Source organism: Trichosurus vulpecula, chromosome 5, assembly GCF_011100635.1.
Source record: "Trichosurus vulpecula isolate mTriVul1 chromosome 5, mTriVul1.pri, whole genome shotgun sequence".
Lineage (NCBI taxonomy): Eukaryota > Metazoa > Chordata > Mammalia > Diprotodontia > Phalangeridae > Trichosurus > Trichosurus vulpecula.
In genome coordinates, this window is record NC_050577.1 from 96,416,272 (window position 1) to 96,443,962 (window position 27,691).

Consider the following 27,691-nt stretch of genomic DNA (forward strand, 5'->3'; position numbering starts at 1 on the left):
TAATTCGAACTGGCCTCAGATTCCCTTTAAACCACGTGAGCTTGGCTGGACCAAATTAAGTGCGTTTGGTTATTTCAGAAATCCTTCGCCGGCTCTTCTCCGCTACATCTTCCCCTCCATGCATCCTTCCTCCTGCCCAGGGACATCCCTCTCCCTTTCCTCCACTGTACGTATTGAAATGCCCCTTTTCTTCCACGGTGGAAGGTAAAAGGCTTGCCCACTTGGACACACGGAAGCCGCTCTAAAAGTGCCTCGCGCCCGCGGCTTCATTTTCCTGGTGCCACTAGGTGTGAGCTATCGGGCCAGCTCCCCCACGGCCTCGCCCCGAGTGCGAGCGCGGGTAGGATGCGCGATCAGCGTATCCCGGAGCTGGGACACGCGTTACTCCGCAATAGGGCACAGGCGCGGGCGGAGAAGCCCCGCAATCCGGCAGCCCTGCCCCCAGCCCTTCCCCCCAGCCCGGCCAATGGCCAGCCGAGGAGTAGCCCAGTCCGGCGCGGCGCAAGCTGAACGGCCCGGAGCAAGCGGAAGCAACCGCCACCACCGCCGCCGCCGCCGCCGCGTTCACCCCACCCCCAGCTTCCCTGCTCCCGCTTTGTTCTCTCCCCACTCCTCCTCGCGGACTCTCGAAGAGAACCGAGTGGCAGCCGTTGATTGGTAACCACCAGGCGGCCAATCAGAGAGAGGCACCTCAGAGCAGGCTCGGGGCTTTTAAGCGCCCTCGTTCCGCCTCGGGATAAAGACGACGGGAGGGGCGTGTGCAAAACAGGAAAAGGAGGGGGGCCCAAGGGGCGGGGAGAGGAAGGAAGGAAGAAAACCTCGAAGGCGGCTCTTTAAAGCGGTGGCGCTAGTGCTGATGAAGCGGATTCGTGGAGTTGCGGGGTTGGCTCCTCCGAGTGGTTGAACTGAAGGGAGGGCAGAAAGTGGGCGTGGACCTTTTAAAAGGACTCCTCCACGCGCCGTTTCAACGGACGCCCGACTGGGATTGGTTGAGCTGTTGGAGCTTCCTTCCCCTGCTGGCCAATCCCCGAGGAGAACTTCCTGGAGGCTTTTTCTCTTTCTCCTCCACGCTTTTCTCACTCCAGTAGGGCAGGGGAGAGGCGGGGGCGCGCCTGAGCGCAGCGAGCCGGAGCCAGAAGCTGCAGAGCCAGGAAGAGAGCGAGAAGGAGGAGCAGCCAGGAGAAGTGACCGCACCTGGGCTGGTTGGCTGCAGCTTCCCCAATGAGGCTCCGCAAACCCTGCCTGCTGGTCCTCCTCTTGGGACTGGCCCAGCTGCTGGTGCTGGCGAGCGCCCATGAAGCGGGCGAGGGTGAGTTTGCGGCGGGGACCCGAGGCCTGCCAGCCTTGTTGCGTGGGACGGGGCCTCGTCCGAGGGGGCGGGTTGGAACCCAGGTGAGCGACGGTTTCTTGGAGTCAATTCAGAGCTGCACCTAGCTTGGTACTAAGGGGAATGGAGATGTTTGTCAGGAGCTACAGCTCCTGTGGCCTCTGACCCCACCTTTCCATCTCTGTGGATCTTGGGGCCGACCAGGGAAGGAGGAAGCATCCTGAGACTTACAGGCATCTTAACTCTGGAAGAGGGAGTAACTAACTGATCCCTTAAGAGGCTGGGAAGAAAGATTCGGACATTTTCCTTCCCTCATGAGCTGCTGCCTTCCCCTACAGCAGGCGCAAGGCACATTAAACTTGGAGGAAATTCCCATCCCTTGTTCTTCTCACCTGCTTTGTACCCGTCCATGCCCCTGCCGGAGTCCCGCATTCCTTCGTTCCCTGAGAAGCCGACGAGGTTTCTTTTGCGGAGAGAGGGAGGGGGATCGCTGTGTTACAAAGCCAGGTTTTTGAAGAGGATGAGCAAGGGAGAGCGGGACGAGCGAAGCAGGAATCTCTAACTGGAGAAAGATGAACAGAAAAGAATTGAGAATTATTTTTCTTTTAAGTCTGTTAGAGGTGCGAATGATTAACCCAGGGCTCTTAGTTTAAAGTGAGAATTGAAGATTTTATGTTTTTTGAAAGGAAGGAAGGTAACTAGAGATCTATTAATTGAATTAAGATGTAAATGTGGAAGTACTTTTTCACATGAAAGCATTGTATGAATGTAAGAATACAAGTATTGCTTGCAATAATGATTGTTAGGCAAAATCAAAGTCTTTTATCAGCACTCTGCAAAACCTTTTCCATCTAGACGCCTAGATTATCCCCAGTGGAGGTTGCTGCAATACAAATAAAAATCCAAGCATTCTACTCACTGTTAGCTGTATAGTGGAATTGGGTGCTTGATTCTCTTTCAGACATAGAGCTATCTTGATCACAGACTCAAGGTAGTCTTTGTTTAAACTGAAAATGATCTTAAAATGGACTTTTGAAGCGTGAAATTACATAGTACTTTTTAAGCTTAAGAGATATGTATCATCTTTGTGAGATTTTAAGTTGCATTTTGGGGGAAAGTTAGCTTAGCCCTAGATGGACCATCTTCCAGTCCGATGGGCCTGGTGTCCACTGGGGTATGCAAATAATGCAGATGGTTTGAGTATGTTTGACCACCCTCTTGGGTTCAGTGAGAGAATCGAGATGATTTGTCGAATAAAAAAAAGTAAATTAAAATAGGTGTCCAAACACCAGAAACAATTCTCTGGCTTTGCGGAAATTAAGGTCATACAACTGTAGAAACAGGTAACCCAGATCACTCCACTTTCACCTAATCTTTATGCTTTAAAGTTTAGTAGAGGAAATTAATGGAATTCATAACTTCTGGGTAGTTCTGAAGATGAGTGTTCACTCTAGACTAGAGCAAGGGTTCTTAAACTTTTTGTGTCATGGACTCCTCTGATGTCCTGGTGACAGGTGAAACCTGTAGACCCCATCTCAGAACAAGGTTTTTAAATACATACAATAAAGTACATAGAATGACAAAATAAACCAGTTATATTAAAAGAGTTACTAAAAAAAATTTTAAGTTCACAGACCCCCAGGTAAGAATCCCTATTCAGTGTTAGCTTAGCCTCTTACTACTTATCTTGAATCACCCCATTTCAGAAAATAATGCAGCTCTTTGTTTTTCAAACTCCAATCTCAGGGAATGTATTTTTTCTAATGCTTTTTCCTAGACCTCCTTTCCTTCAGGCAGGGTAGAGCAACTTGTTTATTTTCCCCCTTAAACTTTATTTTTAAAAGCTTAATGTATCTTGAGTTCCAGCCATCTAAATGTCCCCAAAGTATAATCACCAAATTTCTTTTTTATTCTCTGCTGAGTTACATATTAAATGTCTTAGATTAGAAGATAACTATCACTGGGTCCTTTTTTATTTCATTCTACAAGACAAATAGCAAAAGGTTAAACTCAAGCCCTTGTTAAAGTTGGACAAATACTGTTTTATTTGGTATTTAATTTGTTCTTAAAAATACATAGGTCTTGAAAGTGCCAAAAGAATATTAAATGCTTTTTTTTCCTTGAAGCGGTACCTTTAGTAGCCAAAAAAAGTGGATGTCCTAGCATATACAACAAACATTTATTAGGCACTTATTATTTGAAAGGAACTGCTAGGGACGTAGGGTACAGAAACAAAAGTATAACACTCCTCCCTGACCTTAAAATAGATGATATTCTACATGAAACTGAACTTTTCATGATTATGAGTAATCCCTGATTTGCATTTGGCCTAAGAATGAACTAGAAAATATTCGGCTTTACCGAGCCAGCAGTTTCTCCTTTCATGTGTTTGAATTTCGGTTTTCAGGCATTGCTGTAAGGAGATACATTGCATTCACCTCACAAATGGAGATATAATCTGGGAAATAGATTCAAATTATTTAGAATCATTTTTGAGAATTGACTCTAAAATGATTATCTACTCCAAAAAGATCCCTTCCCAGCCCCTGAAGGCAGAGTAGTATTGGTGGAAGAACCCTACAATTGTAAGACCGGGATGCTTGACCTTTTCTGAATCAGAGTTTCTTCACTTGTCAAATGGGAATAATACACCACCTATCTCATAGTTGTTGTGAAGAAAGTGCTTTTTAAAGTTGAAAGTTCTGTATATCTAAATATATAATCCTAAACAGGTTTACATTCTAAAAAGACCTACAGTGGTTGGTTGGGATCGAAGTAGAGAGAAAGTACAGTGTTTGACTAGGGAAACTGTAGAATTCAGCAAGTTGCTTCTTGACCCCTTATGTCCTCTGTTAAACTATAAGAAATGGTTTCTAACCTCAGGGAGTTTACTGTCTCTTGAGGGAGTATTGCTTACCTCTTTGTCTTAACAAGCTGCCTATTCCCTAGCTCTGCCCTCTTCTCTGTGCTGCCCCCTTCTTGCTGGAACACCCCATGGAAACTTTTATACTTATAATATTCTGGAGTATAAACTTCTAGTTTTGAAGGTGATTGGTATTCTCCCTGCCTCTGACCTCAGGGGTTAGAAACCAAAAAGACTCATCTTACCAGGAACTTTCCCCATCTTGGAGTTGATCTGACTGTGGAACTGCCAGCTGTCCTGACCCCCTCGTGGAACTAATTGCCTGAGTTCCCCTGAAGCATGGACTCCACCCCATCCTGCTGTCCGAAGACCACTTTGCCATTGGGTCCTTGACATCATCCCTATTTGTATCCTTTCCCTTTACCTTCCCAGTCCTGCTTTGGAGGTCTAATTTGTTGGGAGGCCCCATTGTCAGCCATTGCGAGGGAGTTTATAGGCAGCCCTTAATTCATAGGTGTAAGTTCTGGCTCTGTTTAAGCACTTCTTTGGGGATCTTCCTGTAAATACAAAAATAAAAAGGGCCAATTCCTCCTTTAACTTTTATTGGTTTGGCTAAGTCTTCTGCAAAGCTCTTTTAGTCCTAACAGTATATCATGATATGGAGTTGAGACATACTTGTGAAACTGCTATTCAAAGCTCTAAGTGTACTGTGGAAAGGGTACACAAACAGTATATCTTTGTATCATTATTATTGGACTGTGGTTTAGATGGTAGGTGCTGTGGTCCAGTGGAAGAGCAGAGCCACCAAGAACTGGAGTAATGAGAGAAGGAAGAGAAGAATTAGGACTTGAGCCATGTTCTAAAGAATTGATCAGACTTACAAAAGAAAATATTCCAGGTTGTAGGGTTTTTTTGGTAGTGGTGGGGAGACAGAATGGACCTTGGAATGTTTGGAAGGAAAAGAATAAATAAATATAGACATACACAGATATGTACATATATATGGTTTGTATTAGTTAGCTTAATAATAATAATGATGATAGCTAACATTAATATAGCACATACTATGGGCCAGATCCTGTGCTAGGCACTTTATACTCATTTGATCCTTATAACAACCTTGTGAGGGAGGTGCTATTATTATTCCCATTTTACAGAAGAGGAAACTGAGGCAGACAAATTAAGTGACTTCCCAACTGTGTGAGGCCAGATTTGAACTTGGGTTTTCCTGACTTTAGGTTTACCTCTGTCCATTGCTCCACAAAACTGACCCCCAAGCAAGAAAGAATATCTCCCTCTAAGACTATAGGAAAGAAGAAAAACGAAGAGGTAAGGGAAGGCAATAATACACATTTATACAGTGCTTTATTCATAAAGTGCTTTAATGTTTACAAAACTTAGTTCTCATAACAACCCAGTGAAGTAAGTCTTACAAGTATTATCATCTCTCTTTTACAGTGAGGAAATTAAAGATGAGACTGGTTACATGAGCAGTAGCGTTGGCACCAAGTTTTAAACCGAGATCTCCTAACTCCAAGTCCAGTGTTCTTTTCACTAGTTTCTTAAGGTCAGGCCTGTCTTTTGGCTCTTTTTATATCCCCAACATGTAGCATAGGGCCTGACATATTAGCGGGTGCTTAATGTTATTGATTGCTACCATACACTCTCTAAAACTCTGATAGCTTTTATCAGAGTAGATTGTGAGATTATCTTCCAGGAGTGGGGAAGTTGGGGTTGGTAACCTGAACATAGATACAACTTAGAAAAGTTACTTACTAGGGAAATGACAAAGAGTGTTGTATTTTGTTTGTTTTTGAATTAATCAGCAGCAGAAAGGGATCCATCCAACTGAAAAACACAAACCAGTTTATACATTGTGGGTCTTTCTCCAATGACATCCTTTGGTTTGGAAGCAATAGGGGAGAAAGAGTAAGAGTGAGTGATTCAGGGACTTCAGGAATCTGTGAGCACATTATCCAAGTAGTTGATTGGGAAAGTCGTGATGAAAAATGCTTTCCACCTCCAGAGGAAGTACTGATGGAGGCTGAATGCAGATTGGAGCATACTATTTTTCACTTTATTTTTTTTTCAGGGGTTTTTTTGGCCCGTTTTCTTTCACAACATGACTAATAAGGAAATATGTCTTGTATGATTCCACATGTGTAACCTATATTAAATTGCTTGCTGTCTGAGGAGGGGAAGAGAATTTGGAACTCAAAATTAAAAAAAAAAGAATGTTAAGGTTATTTTTACATATAATTGGAAAAACTATATATTGCTCAAAAAAACCAACAAGATCTACTTTGTAAAGAAAGAAGAATTAAGAGATGGGAGGCCCTGGCTCTAAAAGCAAATAACAGATTCGGTAAGTATGGAAGAACTGATGGGTAAGGAGAGAGAGGGTGAACTCCATTCTCAAGATCTTAGAGGTCTTTGTGGTCCAGGTGATAATTCTTTTTGTCTCTCTCTTTTTTTTTTTTTTGGAAATAGTATTTTATTTTTTCTAATTACGCATAAAGATAGTTTTCCATATTCGTTTTTTATAAAATTTTGAGTTCAAAATTTTTTCTCCCTCACATTCTCCCTCCCCAAGATGGCAAGCAATCTGATACAGGTTATATGTAGGCAATCATGTAGGCATATTTCCACATTAGTTGTGTTGTGAAAGAAGAAATAGTACAAAAGGGAAAAGCCATAAAAAACAAACAAAAAAAGTGAAACTAGTGTGCTTTTGATCTGCCTTCGGACTCCATAGTTCTTTCTCCAAATGCGGATAGCATTTTCCGTCTTGAATCTTTTGGTATTGTCTTAGATGATTGCGTTGCTGAGAAGAGCTAAGTCAATCACAGTTGATCATCTCAAAATGTTGCTTGTTACTGTATACAATGTTCTCCTGGTTCTACTCACTTCACTCAGCATTAATTCATGTAAGTCTTCTCAGGTTTTTCTGAAATCTGCCTGCTCGTCATTTCTTACAGCACAATAGTATTCCATTACATTCGTATACCACAGCTTGTTCAGCCATTCTCCGATTGATGGATATCCCCTCAATTTCCATTCTTTGCTGCCACATAGAGAACTACTATAAATATTTTTGTACATGTAGGTCCTTTTCCTTTTTTATGCTCTCTTTGGTATACAGGCCTAGTAGTGATATTACTGGATAAAAGGGTGTGCACAGTTTGATAGCCCTTTTGGCATAGTTCCAAATTGCTCTCTAGAAAGGTTGGATCAGTTCACGGCTCCGCCAACAGTACACTAGTGTCCCAGTTTTCCCACATCTTCTCCAGTATTTATCATTTTCTTTTTCTGTCATATTAGTGGTACCTCAGAGTTGTTTTAATTTGCATTTCTCTAATCAATAATGATTTAGAATATTTTTTCATATGGCTATAGATAGCTTTAATTTCTTCATCCAGAAACTTCCTGCTCATATCCTTTGACCATTTGTTAATTGGGGAATAACTTGTAGTCTTATAAATTTGACTCATTTCTCTCTATATTTGAGAAATGAGGCCTGTAACAGAAACATTGTAAAAGTTATTTCCCATATTTCTGCTTTCCTTCTAATCTTGGTTGCATTGGTTTTGTTTGTGCAAAGACTTTTTAATTTAATATAATCAAAATTAACCATTTTGTATTTTTTGATGTTCACTATCTCTTATTTGGTCATAAATTCTTCCCTTTCCATAGATCTGACAGGCAAACTATTCCTTGTTCTCCTAATTTGCTTATGGTATCATCGTTTATGTCTAAATCATGTACCCATTTTGACCTTATCTTGGTATACAGTCTGTGCCTAGTTTCTGCCACACTATTTCCAGTTTTCCCAGCAGTTTTTGCCAAATAATGAGTTTTTATCCCAGAAGCCTGGAATCTTTGGATTTGTCAAACAGTAGATTACTGTACTCATTTACTACCATCTTGTTTACCTAATTCATTCCGCTGATCCACCACTCTATTTCTTAGCCAGTACCAAATAGTTTTGATGATTGCTGCTTTATAGTACAGTTTTAGATCTGGTATGGCTAAGCCATCTTCTTGAGGGTGAATTTTTAACCCATCAGGGAATGATGGTGATTATAAAAGATAAAATAAATAATTTTGATTACATAAAGCCGAAAAGCTTTTTCATGAATAAGATTAATGCAGCTAAGGTAAGAAGGTATCTAGTCCTCTGGCAGTCTTGTCAGAATCTTTGATAAGGATCTGTTCTCCAGTATATACAGGGTATCCCAAAAATCATAGTGCAGTTTCAGGCTTTCCTGTATACACACTTGATAGGAATATGAAACCCAAATCCATTCCCCCATAGATAAAGCAGTCACAGGATACATCTCTGTGACATATGTACTATTATTATCTACATTTTACTAAAGAAGAAGGTGAAGGATGTCAAGTGTTTCGTCCTAATTTAATGTGAACATTTTATATGTGAATAAAATCACATGTAAAACTCATCACTTGCTTTTTTTTTTTAAGTAAACTTTAACAATATATATACGTTCTATCTAGTTTCTAGTTTTTTCCTCTGTGTACTTACATAGATTTTGCGGCTGTGGTTTTTTTTTTTTTTTTTTCATTTTGTTTTCTTTGTGAATTCATTGATTTAATAAGAAAGCTTCCTCTACCGATCAGATTATTACCTTTGTGCCCTCTGTCCTTGAGAATTGTCTGGGACATTGAGAGCTTGAGTGACTTAGCCAGGATCATAAAACAAATGTATGTCCGAGGTGAGACTTAAAGCCAGGTCTTCTGACCAGTGGAGTCCGTCTCTCTAGGCCCAGTATGCTATGGGGTCTCTGTTAAGTCAGTTTTCCCCAATATTCTCCAAAGGTATATCATTTGAAGTTTGTATTGGACTCCAGAATACATCAATAAGACACTTGATTTGAGAACATGTTGCTCTTTGGTAATGCATATGGTATTCTATGCTCTTCAGAGCATCCCGGTTAAAAACAAAACAACCAAAAATCTAAACATAGTCAAGTTTAATTTATAACTGTGTAAATTCAACCTGGTTTCATTTGTTTACAGAGCTCAGGGTGTGTTTGAAAGAGTGGGTCCATTTAAGAATAATACCTGATGTTTTACTTTCTCAGCCTCTTGTTTGTGCTGTATTTTTGCCACTCTGAGCACAAATAGCCAATGAATTTATTTTAAATAACACTTCATAAGTTGAAAAACTGTTCCTTGTAACAGTTATGGCACATTCTGGCACAGGGGTTCTGTGAAGTCCACTGGTAATTTTGGAAGGAGTATGCGGCTCTTAAAAGGATGAAACTCGCAGAAACGAAGTCTCACTTCCCAAACACTCTTGTAGCAAATATTAGCAGGGATATCACCTTTAATTCTTCTAATAGCTCTGGCTTCTTTATGTGGCTTATCACTAATCTGGTAATGCTCTTACTTTTTCAAGTTTCTCATGCTTATGTAGCCCAGTTAACAATTTAAAAGAAATCAGAATTTTTGTCTCTGCTATTCCTTTTGTTGTAACAAAAAGAATGCACTTTCATTAATGTTCTTAAGGTGGAGGGGATAGGTAGAAAGCAGACCTTGAAGCCAAGATGTGGGTTCAAGTTGAGCCCTCCTGATTGTGTATTAAGCAGGGGAAAGGGTGTTTCCCTATTTGACAGTTGAGGTAGCTGAGCCTAAGGTTAAGTGACTTTCCCAAGGGCATGGCTGGATATGCTAAGTCCATGGTTAGGTAAAAGCCAGGTCTTTCTGATTCCTGCTCCCATGTACCTTCCACTCCATCAACAGTGTTACTAATTCTCTCAGAATTATTTGCTGATGGAACATCAAGTGAAAGCATGTGGACATGTAGTGTCCACTGAGATTAATTGGCTTTACAGATTAATGATCGTGACCATAAAGATCGCTGAAGTGCCAAATTTAGGCATGCTTGAGTAAAAAAGAATCTACATCTGAGCCCAGAGTTTTCCCTTAAAGATTTGTAAACCTCTTTTGGCTACTTTTTATGAGAAACAAAATCCATTTTCTTAAATTAAAAAAAAATGCCTAGATTAAAAAGCCGAGATTAAATACTTGGTGTTGCCTTCTTTTTTCAGATTCTCCTGAAATTGAAACATCGTAGATATTTAATAAAAATGATTATTTTTTTTCCTCTTGGTTCTCTTGTTTTTCCTTAGAATCTACTAGACTAGTAGCTAGTGACTCTTTGCAATTGCTGATCTTTAAATTTATAATCCATTAGGTGATTTTCTTAACTAATACATGTGCGGGTTTTATTTTCCAGATTCTTTTATTAAAGATGATGCCATTGATGAAGAAGAGGAGGAGGAGGAAGATTATGATGAAGATGAAGAAGATGATTCAGAAGTAAAAGAAGACAATGGAGTCCTGGTCCTGAATGACGACAACTTTGACACCTTTGTGGCTGACAAAGACACTGTATTGCTGGAATTCTATGCTCCGTGGTTAGTATATTTAGGCATTACGTGAGTGGTGATATACTATACACCTGTTGTCCAGCGATCCACCTACCTAGTTTTGGAGGGTCACCAGATTGGCTAAAGAGCCATGAATTTTTCAGCCATAACAACTCATGAATATCATTTCTTAAAGTACTTCATTATAGTCAGTATTTATTTTTAATTCTGCTGGCTGTAACAAGTTTCTTCTGTCCATTGTCCATACTTATTGGCTTGAGACCTTATGTTTCTTATCAGACTACCCAAGATCTTTTGAGCTCTTTGGGGGAGAGAGTAAGAACATTTCTATTTAACCAACATTTTAAAATAATTTTGTGTTGTGTTTTTCATGGAGCTAGGTGGTATGAATACAGAGGTGAAAATTGACATCATCTTTGCCCTCAAGGAGTTTAAAGTTTATTAGAAATAGAGATGTAGACTAATAACTCTAAAATAAATTTAAAGCAGCTTCTTAGGCAGCACCTAACAGGGGCATGGCTGATATATCAAAAGGAAATAAAATCTCCTCTAGTTTGGAAAAGCAGTAATCAGAGAAGGCTTCGTGGAAGAAGGGCCATGTAAGTTAGAGCCTGGAATGGATTTTAATAGGAAAAGATGTTGGGAAGCCTGTTCTAGGATGCCTGAGGGTAGGACTACATCAAAGGAATCAGATCAGTTTGGCTGGAGCATTGCACATATAAATGAGAAAGACATTATATAAACATATATAAAGTGAGCCTGGAAAAGAGGACTGATGATGAGCCATGTATTAACGACCGCTTGACAAAGAAGTAATAGTTTTAAGATGCGGAATAAGATGTACATTTTTTGGACATGGGCAATGTGGGAGTTTGTTTTCCTTGACTATACATTTATTAGATTTCTGTCCCCTCTCTTTTTCCTCTTAAATTGGGTGAGTGATTAGTGGGAAGGAGTAGGTAAATACTTGTTACTTATGGGGTAAAACAGAAATAAACCTGGAAATATAAGTTCAAGTCAGATTGTGGAGGGCTTTAAATGCCAGGCTAAATTAGGATATACATTTTATTCACTGGGCATTGAGAAGCCACTAAAAGTTTTTTCAACAGAGTAGTTCAAATTCGTGAATATTAAAAGTTTCTTGTGGCCGCCATGTAAACGATGGATTGAAGAAGGGAGCTGCTGGAGATTGCTGTAGGTCATTATGACAATTTAGGTGTGAAGTAAGAAAGCTGTGAACCAGAGCACTGGAAAATGAAAGGATGAGATCATTTCTAGAGAGAAAATTAAAAGGACTAAGAAAGAAATAGGTGTATGAGAAAGACTTTAAACATTGGGTATCTGTATTCTTCACACTGGTCATCTTATAACACAACAGCAGTATTTCCACACTGTAATTTACTCTGCCATTCCCCAGTTCCTAGTCATGAATGCAGTTTTTTCATACATGTAGAGCCTTTTCCGTGTTAGTAGTCTTAAAATATTTAGTCCCTGTAGTCAGCTCATTTAATCAAAGAGTGTATGTTAACAAGATTAATATAACTTTTTTTAGGTGGTTATCAAAAATTTCATTTTTTTCTTGGAAATGTATTCGTGGCCATTTCTGCATTGGAGAATAAGTAGTGCTCTTGGATTTCTGTTAGTTTCATGTAGGTAACTGAATGTCAAGGTATTAATTTACACAAAATTTCCATCTAGATCCCCCTTTTTATTTTGGAAACATTGCTTTTTTTCCATGCATAATCTGTTGTTTTGTCTAATCTAATCTATTAATTCTCTAATAATTTCCCCTACAGACAAAAATATTTCTCCTCTAAAGTGGGAATCAAGGCATGTCAAAGCTGGATGGGGACTTAGAGGTCCCTTCTAGTCTAGCCCATGACTGTACTGGAAGACCTTGAGTGAGGGGGTAACTTGTGAGAGTACCTCAGGCTTAAATTTGTGCCTCTGCAACTTTTACTCATGGGTCCTAGTTCTGCCTTCTGAAGCCAGGCAATAAAAGTTTTTCCACATGACAGTTCTTCAAATACTTGGAAGACATTTACCATGTCCTCCAACCCTATTTCACATTTTTCTTTTCCAGGCTAAATCCCCCCAGTTCCTTCATATGACTTTCATAGGACATAATCCTGTCTAGTTACCCTCCTCTGGATACTCTCTACCTTAATGCCATCCCTAAAGTATGACATTCAGAATTGAATACTGTCTTCTAGGTCAGTGGTATCAAACCCAAATAGAAATGGGCTCACCAGATTAGGGTCACATACTGACTTAGAAAACCACATATTAACATTATCTATTGTATTTTTATTTATTAAGTTAAATATTTCCCAATTCCATTTTAATCTGGTTCAGTCTGCAATGTTTGACCCCTGCTCTAGAGGTCTAACCAGGATGGCATACAGTGGAACAGCTCTTCCCTAGTCATGGGTATGATCCTTTGCTTAATGCAGCCCAAGACTGTTAGCTTTCTTAGCTGTTACTTCACTGTAGCTCATTTATCCCACAGGCCCCTAAAACTCTCAGATCTTTTCCCAAGTTGCTACTTGCAATTCAAAACACCTGACTTTAAAGTTGTCCCATATAAAACACCCATGTCCACACTACTTCTTTCTTTTATATTTATGAAGTTGATTTCTTTTAAAAATCTGAGTAAGACTTTACATATGTCCCTATTGCATTTCATCTTATTAGGTTTGGCTCCCGGTTCTAACTTGTCCAGATCTTTTTTGGGTCTTAGCTGTGATCCAGTGTATAGCTGTCCCTTTCCCAGCTTTGTGTCATATGGATATTTGATAAGCTTGCCAGCTTTTCTTTTATCCCAGTCATTGATAAAAATGTTAACAGCACAGGGCCAAAAGCATAGATCTTTAAGATATTTCACTGGAGGTCAACTTTTCTGGTTGACATCAAAAAAATTAATGTTTACCTTTTGCTTTATCTAAAACCAAAAAGCAAGCATCATATGGAATGAGGATGCTCTAGAGTCTTTCCCAATAAAAATGGGGGTAAAACAAGAATACCCACTTTCCCCACTGTTATTTGATATAATTTTAGAAATGCTTGTAATAGCAAATAAGATAAGAAAGAAATTTAAGGCATAATAAAGATAAACAAAGAGACAACAAAACTCCCATTTGCTGATGCTGTAATGGTTTATTTAGAAAATTCTAGGAAATCGGCAAAGATACTAATTGAGGTAATAGATTCAGCTGAATTGCAGGCTAAAAAATAAACCCTGAAAAATTAAGAGCATTTCTACATAATAACAAAATCCAAGAGCACCCAGTAATAGAAAGGTGACTGTCATTCCAAATTCTTGGCATCTGATGATTTGACCTACACCTCATCTTTTCCATAAGACTTAACGTAGGAAACTTTGTCAGATTCTTTACCAAAATCTAGATAAGCTATATAGCCTTCCCCTGACCTGCCAATATAGTATAATCCTATCACAAAAGGAAATGAGGTTTATTATTGATGAAGCCACGTTGGCACTTTGTGATCACTGCTTCTTTTGCTTACTAACCCTCCATTTAATGGTATATTTTATATGAATTAGACTTTATTAGGATACATTCAACGTATTTAATTTTTTAAAATGTTCTTTGTCCTTTTGGAAGGGAAGAGAGTTTTGGTTGAACCTGGCAGGCAGTGATATCTTTATAGTTTCTGTAGAGGTGAAGTAAAATTGAAATACAATTATTAGAGTATTTTTCCATTCACGTTTATTGTTCTTCTCCCCCCCACCCTTGTGAAATCTATTCACAGACTTGGCTGAAGCTCTTGCCCCATTTGCCTCTTTTATCCCCTAGACCTCACGTAAACTTAATTTTGCTGTTCTATAATACCTAGTGATATTGCATGTTAGTTAGCTATTGAGATGTTACCCCTTACCAAGTCCTAAGTTCTTTGACAGGTTTTTAATCTGTAATCCATGAATTTATTTTTTAATATTTTGATATCTATATTTCAATATAATTGCTTTCTTTTTTAATCCAGTGTACTTGTTTTTATGCATATAGAAACATTACTCTAAGATGGCACCCATAAGTTTCACCAGACAGTCCAATGGTCCCATGACCTTAAAAAAAGTTGCTCTATGAGAACAGAGGCTTTATTTTCTCCAAACTATCTCTCAGAATCCCTAGCACAGTGGTATCTGTGGGAAGGGACTTGTTAAATATTCTTGACTGTTCAGTCAACAAGCATTGAAAACTGTTGGCTAGTTTGGGGACAATCTAATCCATTTTCTTCCTTATGACTAATTACCTCCTGCTTGGGAAGCATTGGGGAAGGGGGTTGCCAACTGTGCTCCTCCCCCTTCTTTGCTGTATTTTTTTTAACTGCTTTTATAGTTCAGTCAATTCTCTCTCAGGCTCACACAGAAAGGTATCTTCTGCAGCCTTGAAAATCTTTCCTGCCCATTTTGTGAATCAAAAAAGATTTGGAATTCCTGACAATTAAAATTTTAGTACTAATGATCTTATTTTTGCATGTTTTTTATTTGATAAAATCTTTAAATTTAACTATTTTTTCCTCTTCCCCCAAATCTTACCTCCCAGGTGTGGTCACTGTAAGCAGTTTGCTCCAACATATGAAAAAATAGCTAAGACCCTTCAAGAAAATGACCCTCCTATCCCTGTTGCCAAAATTGATGCAACAGCAGCATCTACATTAGCAAGCCGGTATGATGTGGGAGGCTATCCCACCATCAAAATCCTGAAGAAGGGGCAGACAGTGGATTATGATGGCCCAAGAACAGAAGATGGTAAGCTGCTCCTTTGGTTTGCTTAGAGCCTAAGCCTGTGACCTTGCTCGTAGATGGGTGCTGAAATGTTTGGTTGAGTGCTTGGGAGAAGCTGTTTTGGGGATCTAGAGCCACAGGCTCCCCCTGCCCTTTTAAGGGTCATTTAGTTGACCTAGAACTATGTGTTATCCTAGGAATCTTTGTTTCTTTTTATTAATAACTCAGGTTTGTATAGTGTTTTAAAACAGTGTAGTCACACCCAAATGGATCACTACTGGCTGCATATTGACTTACAAAACCACAAATTAACTTATTTTTTTTATTGTATAAAATTATTTAAAACACTGTAATATACAACATAATACGAATAAAAATACTGTAAAAGTTGTATAAAACACAACTTGTATTTTTGTTCATTCTGTTAAACATTTCCCATATATTTTTTAATCTGGTTCAGCTTCACAAGGGATTTTTTCTGGGAAGAGTTTGATACCTCTGCTATGAAGTATACAAAATGTTTTCTTCATAACTTTCTAAAGTAGGTAGTACAGATGTACTGTTGTTGTCATTTGATGGCTGAGGCCACTTAATGAGTAAGTATCACAGTTGGGACTGAATTCAGGTCCTTGGATTTATACTTACTCTTTTTTATCTTTTGGATGTGTGAAAATCGAAGCCTAGAGGATGAATAGTGACTGGGACCCCTCAGCCTATGAACTGATGGGGGCCAAAATTGTGGCATCTTCTCTCCTTACACACGGGAGCAGACGTGAGGTTGTGTCCACCAGTGCGTGTAATAATAATAGCTAGTATTTATCGGGCTTTAAGGTTTACATACATTATTCATTTGGTCCCCACAACAGCCCTGAGAAGTAAGTGCTGTTACCCCTTTTTACAAGTTGAGCAAACTGAGTCTGATAGAGAAGTGTCCAAAGCAGGATTTTGATTAATCTTCCTTATTCCAAGTCCTACATTATCCATTAGGTGACCCATCTACTCACATCTCAAAGAATAAGAAAATATGAGAAATGTGAATAAAAAGGATTTTGAAAATATGGTTGTGTGATATCTCTTAAGGGAATATGGTTAAGTTCCTCCTGGGGCCATGTAAGCAGGTGATTTAAGGGTCATTTAGAGGCAATTAACAGAACCCAAGGGACATAACCCCCTTGGCTACAGAAAGCTTTGATTGGCTAAAGTCAATAAGATGTGAAAGTTAGTAATCAAATCCAAGGCTGAGGGTAGAAAAAGTAGTCGGTAGTGGCAGCAACACAAAGCCAGGGAATTAAAGACAACAGCCTGAGAAGGAAATTTGTCTCACATCCGTTTGGTCCCCTCCCATAGCAGTTTTCTAAGGCAAGAATTTCTGTTATGTCTGGCCTTATGTCTGCCATCTCCTACTCCCATTCTTTGGTCCTTTTCAGATTGTTCTAGACACCCATGACATAGAACCTGTTTATTCTCCTCCAAAGGATTCTTCAGTGGTGTCAAAGAAAGTAACTGATAAATTTGATCATTCTCATCTCCTTTCTTTCAGACATTGTGGCTAAAGTCAAAGAGGTTTCTCAGCCTAACTGGACCCCTCCACCTGAAGTGACCCTGGTGCTCACTAAAGACAACTTCGATGAAGTTGTGAATGATGCAGATATCATCTTGGTGGAGTTTTATGCTCCTTGGTAAGATGAACATTACCTTGGTAAATTGGGACTGGTTTGCTGTTAAATAATTGTTAAGCACCTTCACCTTGCCTAGCCCTGAGATAGATACAGTGGTGATGAGGCTCTGAAAGAAAGTATAGCTCACAGATTCATCAGGAAAAGAAGATGCACAATAATGAGGAGGAAAAAAATAAGTGAACAAAGCAGTACAAATATTGGTAAAAATCAGAGGGGGGCGGTCCTTGTAAAGTTGGTCTAGGAATGGTGAGCATCAGCTAAGTCTTAGAATTAATTTGCAGTTTGGAGTTACATGAAATCTTTTTTTAATATAGTAGGCTCTCTCTCCTTTGAAAATTCTTATTGGTAGTACAAATTAATATTATAAAACAGATAATCAGAGAACGTTTTAAATACCTCTGAGAATTAATACCTATTTGCATCGCAAACATTTGCTACCGGACTGATTTGAGAAATAAGTCTTCTAATGACCTCATCTAGGCAACAAGTATTACTTAGTATATGCAATAGAAACTAATGAAATTTATCTTTTAAAAAATATTCTGTAAGTTTTTCTGCTAATTCAGAATGTCTTCAGTTAATCAGCGATATTTTTATCATGCATTAATTATTATGTATAAAGCAACATGATTACATACAGCAACCTTAAACATAGGTACATCAGGCATCTTTCTCTGATGAACAGTAAATTTTTTTCTTGGAGCAGATCCATGAATTCATTGGACTAGGAAGATCTTGATGAGGAAGTTTATTTTGATGCATCTGGGCAGCTGTAAAGACAAATGGATAGTCTCTAGAGACTTAGTTACCTGAGGCACAGACTAGATTCAGTGACTTCCAGGATCACTCAACCAATATGTGTCAGAGCAGAAAATTGCCTATTCTTAGTTGTAGTTGATTAAGACAAACTGGGTATCCATTATTTCCTTGGATAATTAGGTTTTGATGCATCGATCTGAATTGCTAGGTAAAAAAGTCAGGTCTTCTCTTTGGGAAAACTGCCAGAAAGAACTTCACATTAAAGAAGTATAAATTGTCTGCATTTTCTCACCTGCCTTAACTGTGCAGTGCTAAATGTTTAGAGACCCCAGCTTGTCTTTAAGGGTGGCAGTCAGGATAAATCCTAGACAGCTGTTCATCTCTGACTTTGTCTTCTGTTTTGTTCTGTGAATGGAGGATTATTTTTCCCATGCACTGAGTTAGCTTAACTTTAAGGTTTCGGTGAAGATTCCTTTCCTGATATAGGGTACCTCTGAGATCCCTTCTGAAATTCTGTGATTCATCCTTGTTGGAGTTGTTTACTTGAAAAATCTGCTTCTCTTGACAGGTGTGGACACTGCAAGAAACTTGCTCCGGAATATGAGAAAGCTGCAAAAGAACTCAGTAAGCGTTCTCCACCCATTCCCTTGGCTAAAGTAGATGCCATTGAAGAAAGTGACCTGGCCAAGAGGTTTGATGTCACTGGATATCCAACTCTGAAGATCTTCCGCAAGGGGAAGGCTTTTGATTACAACGGCCCACGAGAAAAATACGGTACTGGCCTTTTTGCTAAGACTATACTGGGGAGGAATAGCACCATGATTTGGGAGTTGTCAGCCAGAAAAGCATGAGTAAAAAGCTGCTTCTAAGATACACTTGAAGCAGAGATTGGCCAGCACAGAGGCTGGATCTGTCAGTTTGAAAGCAGCAGTTGATCTGTTTGGACTGAGCTATTACCCTTCTTAGACCTGTTCTTTGGTTCTAGGTATCGTGAACTACATGATTGAACAGTCTGAACCTCCATCCAAAGAAATCCTGGCTGTGAAACAAGTCCAGGAATTCCTGAAGGATGGGAATGATGTCATTATCATTGGTATCTTCAACAGCGCTGATGACCAAGCTTACCAGCTCTATCAGGAAACTGGTAAGTTGCATTTCCATGAGTGAGAAAGAGAATGGCCGGTACTGTGCTGGGGTTTGCTGCCCTACGGCATTTGTTCAAATTAAATATGTCCCCTTCCCCCCACCCCAAACCTCAAAACTTATTTATATAGTCCTTTGAGTTTTAACAAAATGCTTTCCCCTCAAAAACCCTGTGAGGTAAGAAGTACAGATCTCTTCAAAAATTATCTCATCCATCCCATTTTTATGATGAAATGGTCCCCAGAGATAAAGTGACTTGTCTAAGTTCAAGCAGATACAAAGTCATAGGGTAGGAATTTGAACCCAGATCATGTAACTCCAAATTCGTTGTTATTTCCATTATGTCAGGCCCATTCAAATCAAATCACTGTCACTATTTTTGTTGTTGATTTAAAATACTGCCACATAAGAAGTCAATGAGAACCTTAAGCACAGTTTTGTCTTAGGCTGATCTCCGCCTCAATTTTGCCCCCGTCTTGAACCCTGTGTGCCTAGAATCATCCTTGCTCTGTGACTGAGAGTCTGACTGCAGTGCCTTCTTCAGGCCAGCTTTCCCTGTTCCCATGATTAGAACTTCTTAGTGCTCCTCCTAAACTCCTACCCCTTCAGTATGTTTCAGATGATTAAAAAACCGGTCTGAGGCAATTCACAAAGGTGTGATTAGTATTTCTCCTTTCCTCTGTCCAAATATCCACTGTCGTTTTTGTAGTCATGACACAAAATGCTGTTCATGTATGCTTAGTACTCAGGGTGATTATTGTCACTCAGAACCTGAAAAAAAAAATCAGATCTTGATCTTCACCCTAAAAGAACCAGTAATTAAAAATCTAAAGAGAGAAACACAACACCTGTGTTTTGGTAGTGAGGGAAGGAGCTATCTCGACATGATTTTGTCAGCTTCTCTTTTCCAACTTAGATTCTTAGCTGCTTGGGGGTCCCTGGGGTATTAAGTCATGGACTTGTGGTGACATATGGCTAGTAGAGTGCATAGTTGAGATTTGAACCCAAGAGGTCCCGACATTAAATCCAGGTCTATCTTCTATCCCAAACTGCCTTTCAGAAGACTGGTGCTAACAAAAGAACAATACGTTAGCAGGGACATTTATAGACGTGTATGATAAATGTGTGGATAACTTGAGTTACACACAAGTTATTTGTGTTCTGAGGAGGGCTGTGAGTGGCAGCTGATACTTACCACTTCCAGGAAGCTATTTTTTGTGCTTAAAGGGGAGAGGATAGGGGACAGGTTTTGGCAGAAGCAAACAACAGACAGTGCCAAAAATGTGTATCCATTTAAAGACTTGAAGGTCAAGAGGAGAGCCACATTTAACGTATGGGTGAAGGAGATCTGTGTTAAGAAGCAACAAAGGATGAGGTCTTTGAGGTAGCTCTACACCTCAAATTATAGCAAGTAGTATTAAAATAATTGGAGGTATCTGGAGATAGGGTACATTTAATTTCCCACTAAATCAGATTTCCATTTAATTTTTTACAAAAATGTACAAGAGCCACCAGAGTACTTCAAGTTTTGCAAAGCATTTTTATTTCGTTTGATCCTTACAACAACCCTGTGGGGGAGGTGCTGCTATTATCCCTATTTTCCAGATCTATAAACTGAGGCTGAGAATGATTAGCTCAGAGTCATATAGCTAGGAAGTACCCAAGGCAGGATTTTAACCTCTTGTACCCACTATGCTGCCCATTTAACTTCTTGTAGAGCCTGTATATGGAAGAACCAAGTTAATAGAAATATTTGACACCAAGTTTGTAGAGATCTGGTAGAGTTCTATTAAAATGAATTTCTCTGATTACTCTTCCCTGGGGTGGTCTCTGTCATATTATGACAGGGTTTCATTTCTGGGAAGTCCTCTTTAGAATAAAAAATTTATTTCATACACACATATAAATGGAGTAGAAGTCTAAAACTGTGCTTTGAAAAAAGGCTCCCCACCATCAGAAGATAGATGACTAAAAGCCAGAATTGTAAACTTAACAACAGATATCAAATACAGATTTTATTTGATTATACTTAACAGAGGCACAAGTTGCATGTAAATTACATCCCATTTTTTCATCTACTTGCTTTCTCATTTAATTTGCTTGGTTTCCATTTACCATTGATTGTTGGTAACTTTTAACTTCAAGTTTCTCTTATGTGGGAAAGATTCTCTTGTGTTTTCACAAGTTCCAGTACTGAGGGTCTAAATAGTTTGGCTGACTAAAGTAATAAATTTCAGAGATTCTTACTTGCCCCCTCCTTCCTTCATTTCCCAGCGAACAGCATGAGGGAAGATTACAAATTTCACCATACTTTCAACAATGAAGTTGCAAAATTCCTGAAAGTCTCTTCTGGAAAGTTGGTTGTGATGCAGCCAGAAAAATTTCATTCTAAGTATGAACAAAAAATCAGTGTTTTAGACATTAAGGTGAGTGGTGATATTCCTGAGTGGGACTGAAAAGTCATTCATTGTTCAGTAAAACATCAGTTGCTGGGCAGTTCACTTTGCTGGTCTGGCTTGTTTCTGTTTAAAAAAGTGAGGTTTCCTTCCCTGGCATGTCATCAGAGCCACATTTACTAGTCTGTGTTCCAGGAGTAAAGGCCAAAACTCCAAAAATATCCTTGGTTTCAGATCTGCTTGAGCTAATAAAACGCAAACAATGCCTATCAATTAATTTTTATTGTTTACTGGAAGACTTGGCATTAGGTTATCAATTTGAATTATGTGCGTGTCCAAGTCTCAGTGGCTGCCTGTTGCGGAATGACAGAATCCCAGAGGGCATGGCAGCTGCCCCAGGGCAGCTGGCAAGACCACAACTAAGCCAGCCAAAATTAATAATTATTTTTTCCTGCCCTTGACACTAGTAGGGGAGAGTGTTGCCTTTTGTCACCCATTCTACTGTTGACATTTCTTAGTGTTTTTTATTTAACTGTCAGGAAGTTTTTTATCCTAACTTACAACTCAAGTGCCAGCCTGGACTTTGCTAGTGCTAACTCATATTTTTGTGGTGCTGTAGTGTACAAAGTACTTCCCTGATGGAGGTAGTTCTCTGTACACATCAGTGTGGACTATCCCTCCACTTGTGTCGCTCACAGTCCTACCATCTCCTAATAGATAAAGTCTGGGGGCAGGGGGCCCTTCACGGTGCCAATCTTGGGGTGAGTCTCTTCACTTTGAGAGAAACCAATCTTCACCCGGATTCTGCTGGAATAGCCGTTAAAACGCAAGGTCATCTCCTTGCTTTAGCTAGGCAGCCTAGCGGGGCATGAATGGAGGTGGAATGGCACAAGACCAAAGAGAGTCATTGTGTTTGTGTGCTGAGAGACCTTTCTATATGTTGTCCAGCAAGATGAGGTAAGTGAATTGTCTTCTGATTGAACATTTTCTCACTATTGATTTATTCATTTTTGAATGAAACAGAAGTTGTGAATCTCTTGTAAATCTAGAGTAACATCGTTACTTTAGGGTAGAGAACTAGATTTGGTACGAATCCTCCTTTGGATACTGGTTAGTTGTGTAATCATGATTCCTTCTGGAAAATTATGGGAGGACATGGGCAAAGGCTTAGTAGGATGACAAGGTTATGTTCTGCATTGTTGGAGGGAACTTCTGAACAAGATCACAGATTCATCTGAGTGCCTACCTCACAGGCTCAAATGAGATCATGTATCTATAAAAAACTTTTTGTTGTTCAGTCATTTTTGGTTGTATCCAGTTCTTCATGACCCCATGTAGGGTTTTCTTAGCAAAGATGCTGGAGTGGTTTGCCATTTCCTTCCCCAGCTCATTTTACAAATGAGGACACTGAGGCAAACAGGGTTGAGTGACTTGTCCTGAGTCACACAGCTAGTAAGTATATGAGGCTTGATTTGAACTCAGGTCTTCCTGGCTCCAGGCCTGTTGCTCTATCACTGTACCACCTAACTGCCCATATAAAAAGCCCTTAGCAAACCTTAAGCTCTGTGTAAATGTCAGTTCTTATTTATGCCATTGTTTTCCATGGGGCTCAGATAGAAACTATCATGGGAAAAGTCACTCTCCTACTATTCTCTAGATTCATATATTACATAGGTGGGTTAAATTGTCACTTTTGATAGTTGAATAAGCCTATTAAGACATAAACTCATTCCTAAAGGCTCGTTTAAAAAGTCTGTATTAAAATTCTAATGCCAGATGTGACAACAAGGTTGGTATGTTCCCAGTCCTATTCCTGTGTTATTTTCCTGTCTTTGTTCAGGTTAGAAGGTTTTGTCCTACTTAGATCTTAGAGATTATGAGCTTTTGGGGTAGTGACATCTATTGAAAACATTGTTCTTAAGTTTTTCGGAATCATTGGGTCATTGTGGGCTATGTTTCTGTTGTAATGGTCCAGTTCTAATACAGTTTATTAAGTTCTCCAGGATATTTTAAGATCCGTATTTGTTATCTTTCCGTGATGAGAGATAGCATATGATTTTAGCCAGCAGGTAATCCCTTACTAAGTATTTGGTAGGTACTAAATTTTTATAGCCTGAATTAGTAGATAATCTTCATTGATCGTTAAGACCAGGCTTTTTCAGGATAAACTTTCTGTAGTTTTTGTTAACAGCGACCTGGTGCTGAATTCCAATGAAAAATTTCCCCTTTCCCACAAACTCTCTGTTGTATTGTACTTCATATCACTCATATGTGTTTGAAACAGGAATCCACTGAAGGAACTGCCATCAGGGATCATGTGGTAAAGCATTCTGTGCCATTAGTTGGTCATCGAACAACTTCCAATGATGCCAAGAGATATGCTAAACGTCCTCTGGTGGTTGTCTATTACACCGTGGACTTCAGTTTTGACTATAGAGTTGGTAAGTGCAGTTATTTGTCCAGCAGATCGCCCACTTAATTACTTTAAATCTTTCTTCAGAGGTCTTTGAAGGTTAATGACTCTTGTAGGAGTGACTGAAGCCATAACTCTTAGCTTTTGAACCATATTTATGTTTTCTGTTGTGATATGCCACACCTTCAGAATCTTCATTCTCCCCAGAAATCATTTGGCATAGACTAGGATCAGAATCATGTTGCTGGAAAGCACAGAAGGAATTTTTTGCAAACAAAGAAACTTCACCTCTTCTAAGTGGTTTGCCCAAGTGCAGGAGCATTGAGCTAGAGCTAGTGGCAGAAAGCCGGGACTAGAAGGCAGGTCGCCTGGCATCTAGCTCAGTGCCCTAGTATGTTCTAATATGTACGTGGTTCTCGCCAGACTACTTAGCATGTGAGTTTACTTTACCTCTGTTGAAAAATATAGGTTTTTAAAATTGTGAATTTAAAAATCCACCTACAAATCAAATTCTGGATTATGTATGAAACCATGAACTTTGTTATGCACAATTTGTTTTTTAAAGGCATATATTAAATTTAACAGTTGCCTTTTCTGTCCCCCTCTGATTTTTTTTTCTTCTGTGTATTTTTAATGCTTTTCTGGAGTCTTTTTTATTCTCAAAAGTATAGTTAAGCTTTTTTTGTCTAGACCTTAAACATTTCATGAAGCTTGAACTAGAAACCTTCAGTGCAGGCTCTTTCACTAATTGTCACATATTCTAATTGGTTTTAGCTACTCAGTATTGGAGAAACAAGGTCTTGGAAGTTGCTAAGGACTTCCCTGAATATACTTTTGCTATTGCTGATGAGGATGACTACTCTTCTGAAGTGAAGGACTTGGGACTTAGCGACAGTGGTGAAGAGATCAACGTTGCTATCCTAGCTGAGGGTGGCAAGAAGTATGCCATGGAACCAGAGGAATTTGATTCCGATACTCTCAGAGACTTTGTGTTGGCATTCAAAAAAGGTAAATTAGCAGGGATGACAAAATGAGATGTCAGGAGCACCTTCATAAGTGAAATCTTGGCCAGAACACCATTAATCTCAATCTACTCTGCATAAAGCGGAATCTCAGAGCTCTTTGGTGCCTATTATTTCCAGTATACTGCTAGACCCACCCTCTCTTTTTTGAGAAAGTTGTAACAAACTTAAACCTCCTCCCACCTACACCTTACTCCATTTTTTCCTCCTGAGGCAGCACCTTCATATCCTTGCAGAGGGAAGGGGGTGAATATGATCTCAGGTTCCCCTGAGTATGGAAAACAAAACTAAAGAAGAAAGCAGCAACAATTAAAACAAAACCATCTGTGTAGCCTCCAGCAAGTGCTTGGCACATAATACAGTAGGGCTTAATAAATGTTTATTGAATTATGTGGTAGTCCTAAGCTTTCCCCCAAGGAATACTGTAATCAAGGACTGATTATAGTCTCCATTATATTCTTCCCTTTGGTAATGCATATGCATTAGTCTCTTCTTAATCTTGCTTTAAAATGTAAGATTCATTATCCACTTTACAGTTATAATTACTCATGCATAGAATGACTATTCAGGCAATCTCAGCTATCCAAGAAATAGTCCAAAAGGAAATAAGCAAAAAAGGCCCTAGAGCGCATCTAGTAGGTGTCGTAAAGGCCAATGCTAAGAACAAAACAAAACAAAAACACCTTTGTGCTTTATTTTTAAAATACTTGTTTTTGTTACTCTGGACCTAATAAACATGAACATAAAAAGAGCAGATAAAAAAGGGATTGTATATGAAGCCATGAAGTTCTGTTAGATACAACTTGTTTTCATGCACATTACTCATTGGGAAGCCCCTCACTTAGTCTTTTTACTCTTGTTTAGGCTTTTTTAGAATGTTATGTGATTCCCTTTTGTCTGTGGGGGCAAGACTGAGTATAGAGACAGGAATATCTTTTGTACTGTTAGCTGATGCTTGTCAGTGACAAAATAACCAGAAAATAGCAGTAATTCTCTCAGAAGACCAGGTGTGATATATTTTTTAAAGATTTGAGTTCCATCCAGAATTTTTAAAAATAAAACACATTTTGTTGTTTATGCATGCCTTGAAAACTAACTAGATGAGTGAAGTGTCCATAGTATTTTATCTCTTTGATGTTAGGCCAAGAAGTACTCTTCCTGTCCAATAGGTCTATCTCCAAACTGCTTTGTTGAAGCTGGCATTTTCCATGTTATCTTCAACACCTTCATGTTAGCCTTACCCACCCCTACTCCCCACCCCCCACCATTCCTAATAACCAAGTTACCAATCCTGGTCCATCTGCGGACCTGCTGTCTTCTAATTAGGATGTTAGAGTGAATCTGATAATTTACCTTTTAGAAGTTAATGAGATACCTTTCTAAGGAATATTTGCATTTTAAAGGAGAGGGATGGGTGGTTAAAGCCTGGTGCCTTAACTTACTGAATGGATTACCAAGGATAGAATTCCAGCAGTCCCAGCACAGGAATTTAAGGTGGGCTTATGTATAGTCTTGGCTGATCTCTCAGTAAGTCTAGTGATGCTTGCCAGGTTGAGAAGCTCCTCCATTTGAGGCCATTGCATTGGGACCTGTAGGATGCTGATCATGTCTCTCCTTTTTCCCATAGGAAAGCTAAAGGCAATAATCAAATCCCAGCCTGTGCCCAAAAACAACAAAGGGCCAGTAACGATTGTGGTGGGTAAAACATTTGACTCTGTAGTGATGGACCCCAAGTCAGATGTCCTCATTGAGTTCTATGCTCCATGGTGTGGACACTGTAAGCAGCTAGAACCTGTGTACACCGAATTGGGGAAGAAGTACAAGCATCGGAAAAACCTAGTCATAGCGAAGATGGATGCCACCGCCAACGATGTGACCAACGACCGCTACAAGGTGGAAGGATTTCCTAGCATCTACTTTGCTCCTCGTGCTGACAAAAACAACCCTATTAAATTTGAAAATGAGAAGAGAGATTTGGAATCCTTGAGTGCATTTATAGAAGATCACAGCACAAAACTGAGCAGGACCAAAGAAGAACTTTAAAGGCCAAGAGGAGGAAGGGAAAGGCCATGGATACACTGTAGTTTTCCAATGAAAGGTTGTTGAATGGGGAACCAAATGAGCCTTGTGGGCAAAAGGGGGTTGGGTGTTAAAGCAGTTGCAGTATCTGATTTTTTTTTATTTTACATTGTGTTACAGACAAGGAACTGACATAAATGCCTCATAATAGTATGGTTCAGATATTTAAGGAAAATACATCTATTTTTGTCATTATTTGGGCTTGATTATTTTCATTTTTTAACCTTCTACTCTTTTTAATACTTCACCAACCCTCAAGCAGATAAGTCTCTATGTGTGAATGTTTTTTTTAATTTAAATTTTAAATAAGAAAAAAAACCTTTGCCAAATCACTTTGATATTTTGCCTTTTTATTTTTAATCATCGTCTGAAGTGTTGTAGTTTACAGTGAACTTAGTTGTATTTTTTATTTTTGTTGCCTTATTTCAAAGGAGCCTGACCATACAAAATTTTGTCTGTTAGGTGCAAAGGCTGCAAGTCAGAGCCATCACAACCGATACCCAGTCACCCAAGGATGACAGTCTTTGCCAGTTCCTTTTCTGCTTAAGACATCTTAAGGATGGGTGTACAGTGAGGACCATGAGTAGATGGGACTTCTTTGGTACCTGGGTGTTTATAATTGTTGACCCCTGTGGAGGAACAGTAATTGTAGCATCTGTGAACTCAGAGGTGCCTTTGTAAGACTTCAGGAGAGGCAGCTTGGAGACCAGTGGCTATGCCCCAAACCAAAGCTAAATGACTTGTCCAGAGTCACACCAGATAGTAAATAGTAGTTGAGCCAAGATTTAAAACCTGGGTTCAAATCCAGTATTCTAGCCACTGCACCATAACGTTTTCCTCCCAGGTTTCT

At 39.3% G+C, this 27,691-nt stretch overlaps 1 protein-coding gene across 1 annotated transcript; it reads left to right on the forward strand.

Moving 5' to 3' along the window:
* The first annotated feature begins 638 nt into the window (after positions 1–638).
* On the forward strand, positions 639–27,173 carry PDIA4 (protein disulfide isomerase family A member 4). The gene is made up of 10 exons (XM_036760240.1): positions 639–1,309; positions 10,450–10,630; positions 15,169–15,374; positions 16,891–17,029; positions 18,357–18,562; positions 18,774–18,932; positions 21,206–21,357; positions 23,612–23,768; positions 24,515–24,748; positions 26,390–27,173. The coding sequence occupies exons 1-10, from the start codon at positions 1,222–1,224 to the stop codon at positions 26,803–26,805; spliced, it is 1,938 nt and encodes a 645-aa protein (XP_036616135.1). The 5' UTR covers positions 639–1,221; the 3' UTR covers positions 26,806–27,173.
* The last annotated feature ends 518 nt before the right edge of the window (positions 27,174–27,691 follow it).

Coding starts and splice junctions, on each gene's coding strand:
- PDIA4 (XM_036760240.1), top strand. CDS start 1,222: ATGAGGCTCCGCAAACCCTGCCTGCTGGTCCTCCTCTTGGGACTGGCC. Junction 18,563..18,773: donor CGGCCCACGAGAAAAATACG/GTACTGGCCTTT, acceptor CTTTGGTTCTAG/GTATCGTGAACTACATGATT. Junction 21,358..23,611: donor TCAGTGTTTTAGACATTAAG/GTGAGTGGTGAT, acceptor TGTTTGAAACAG/GAATCCACTGAAGGAACTGC.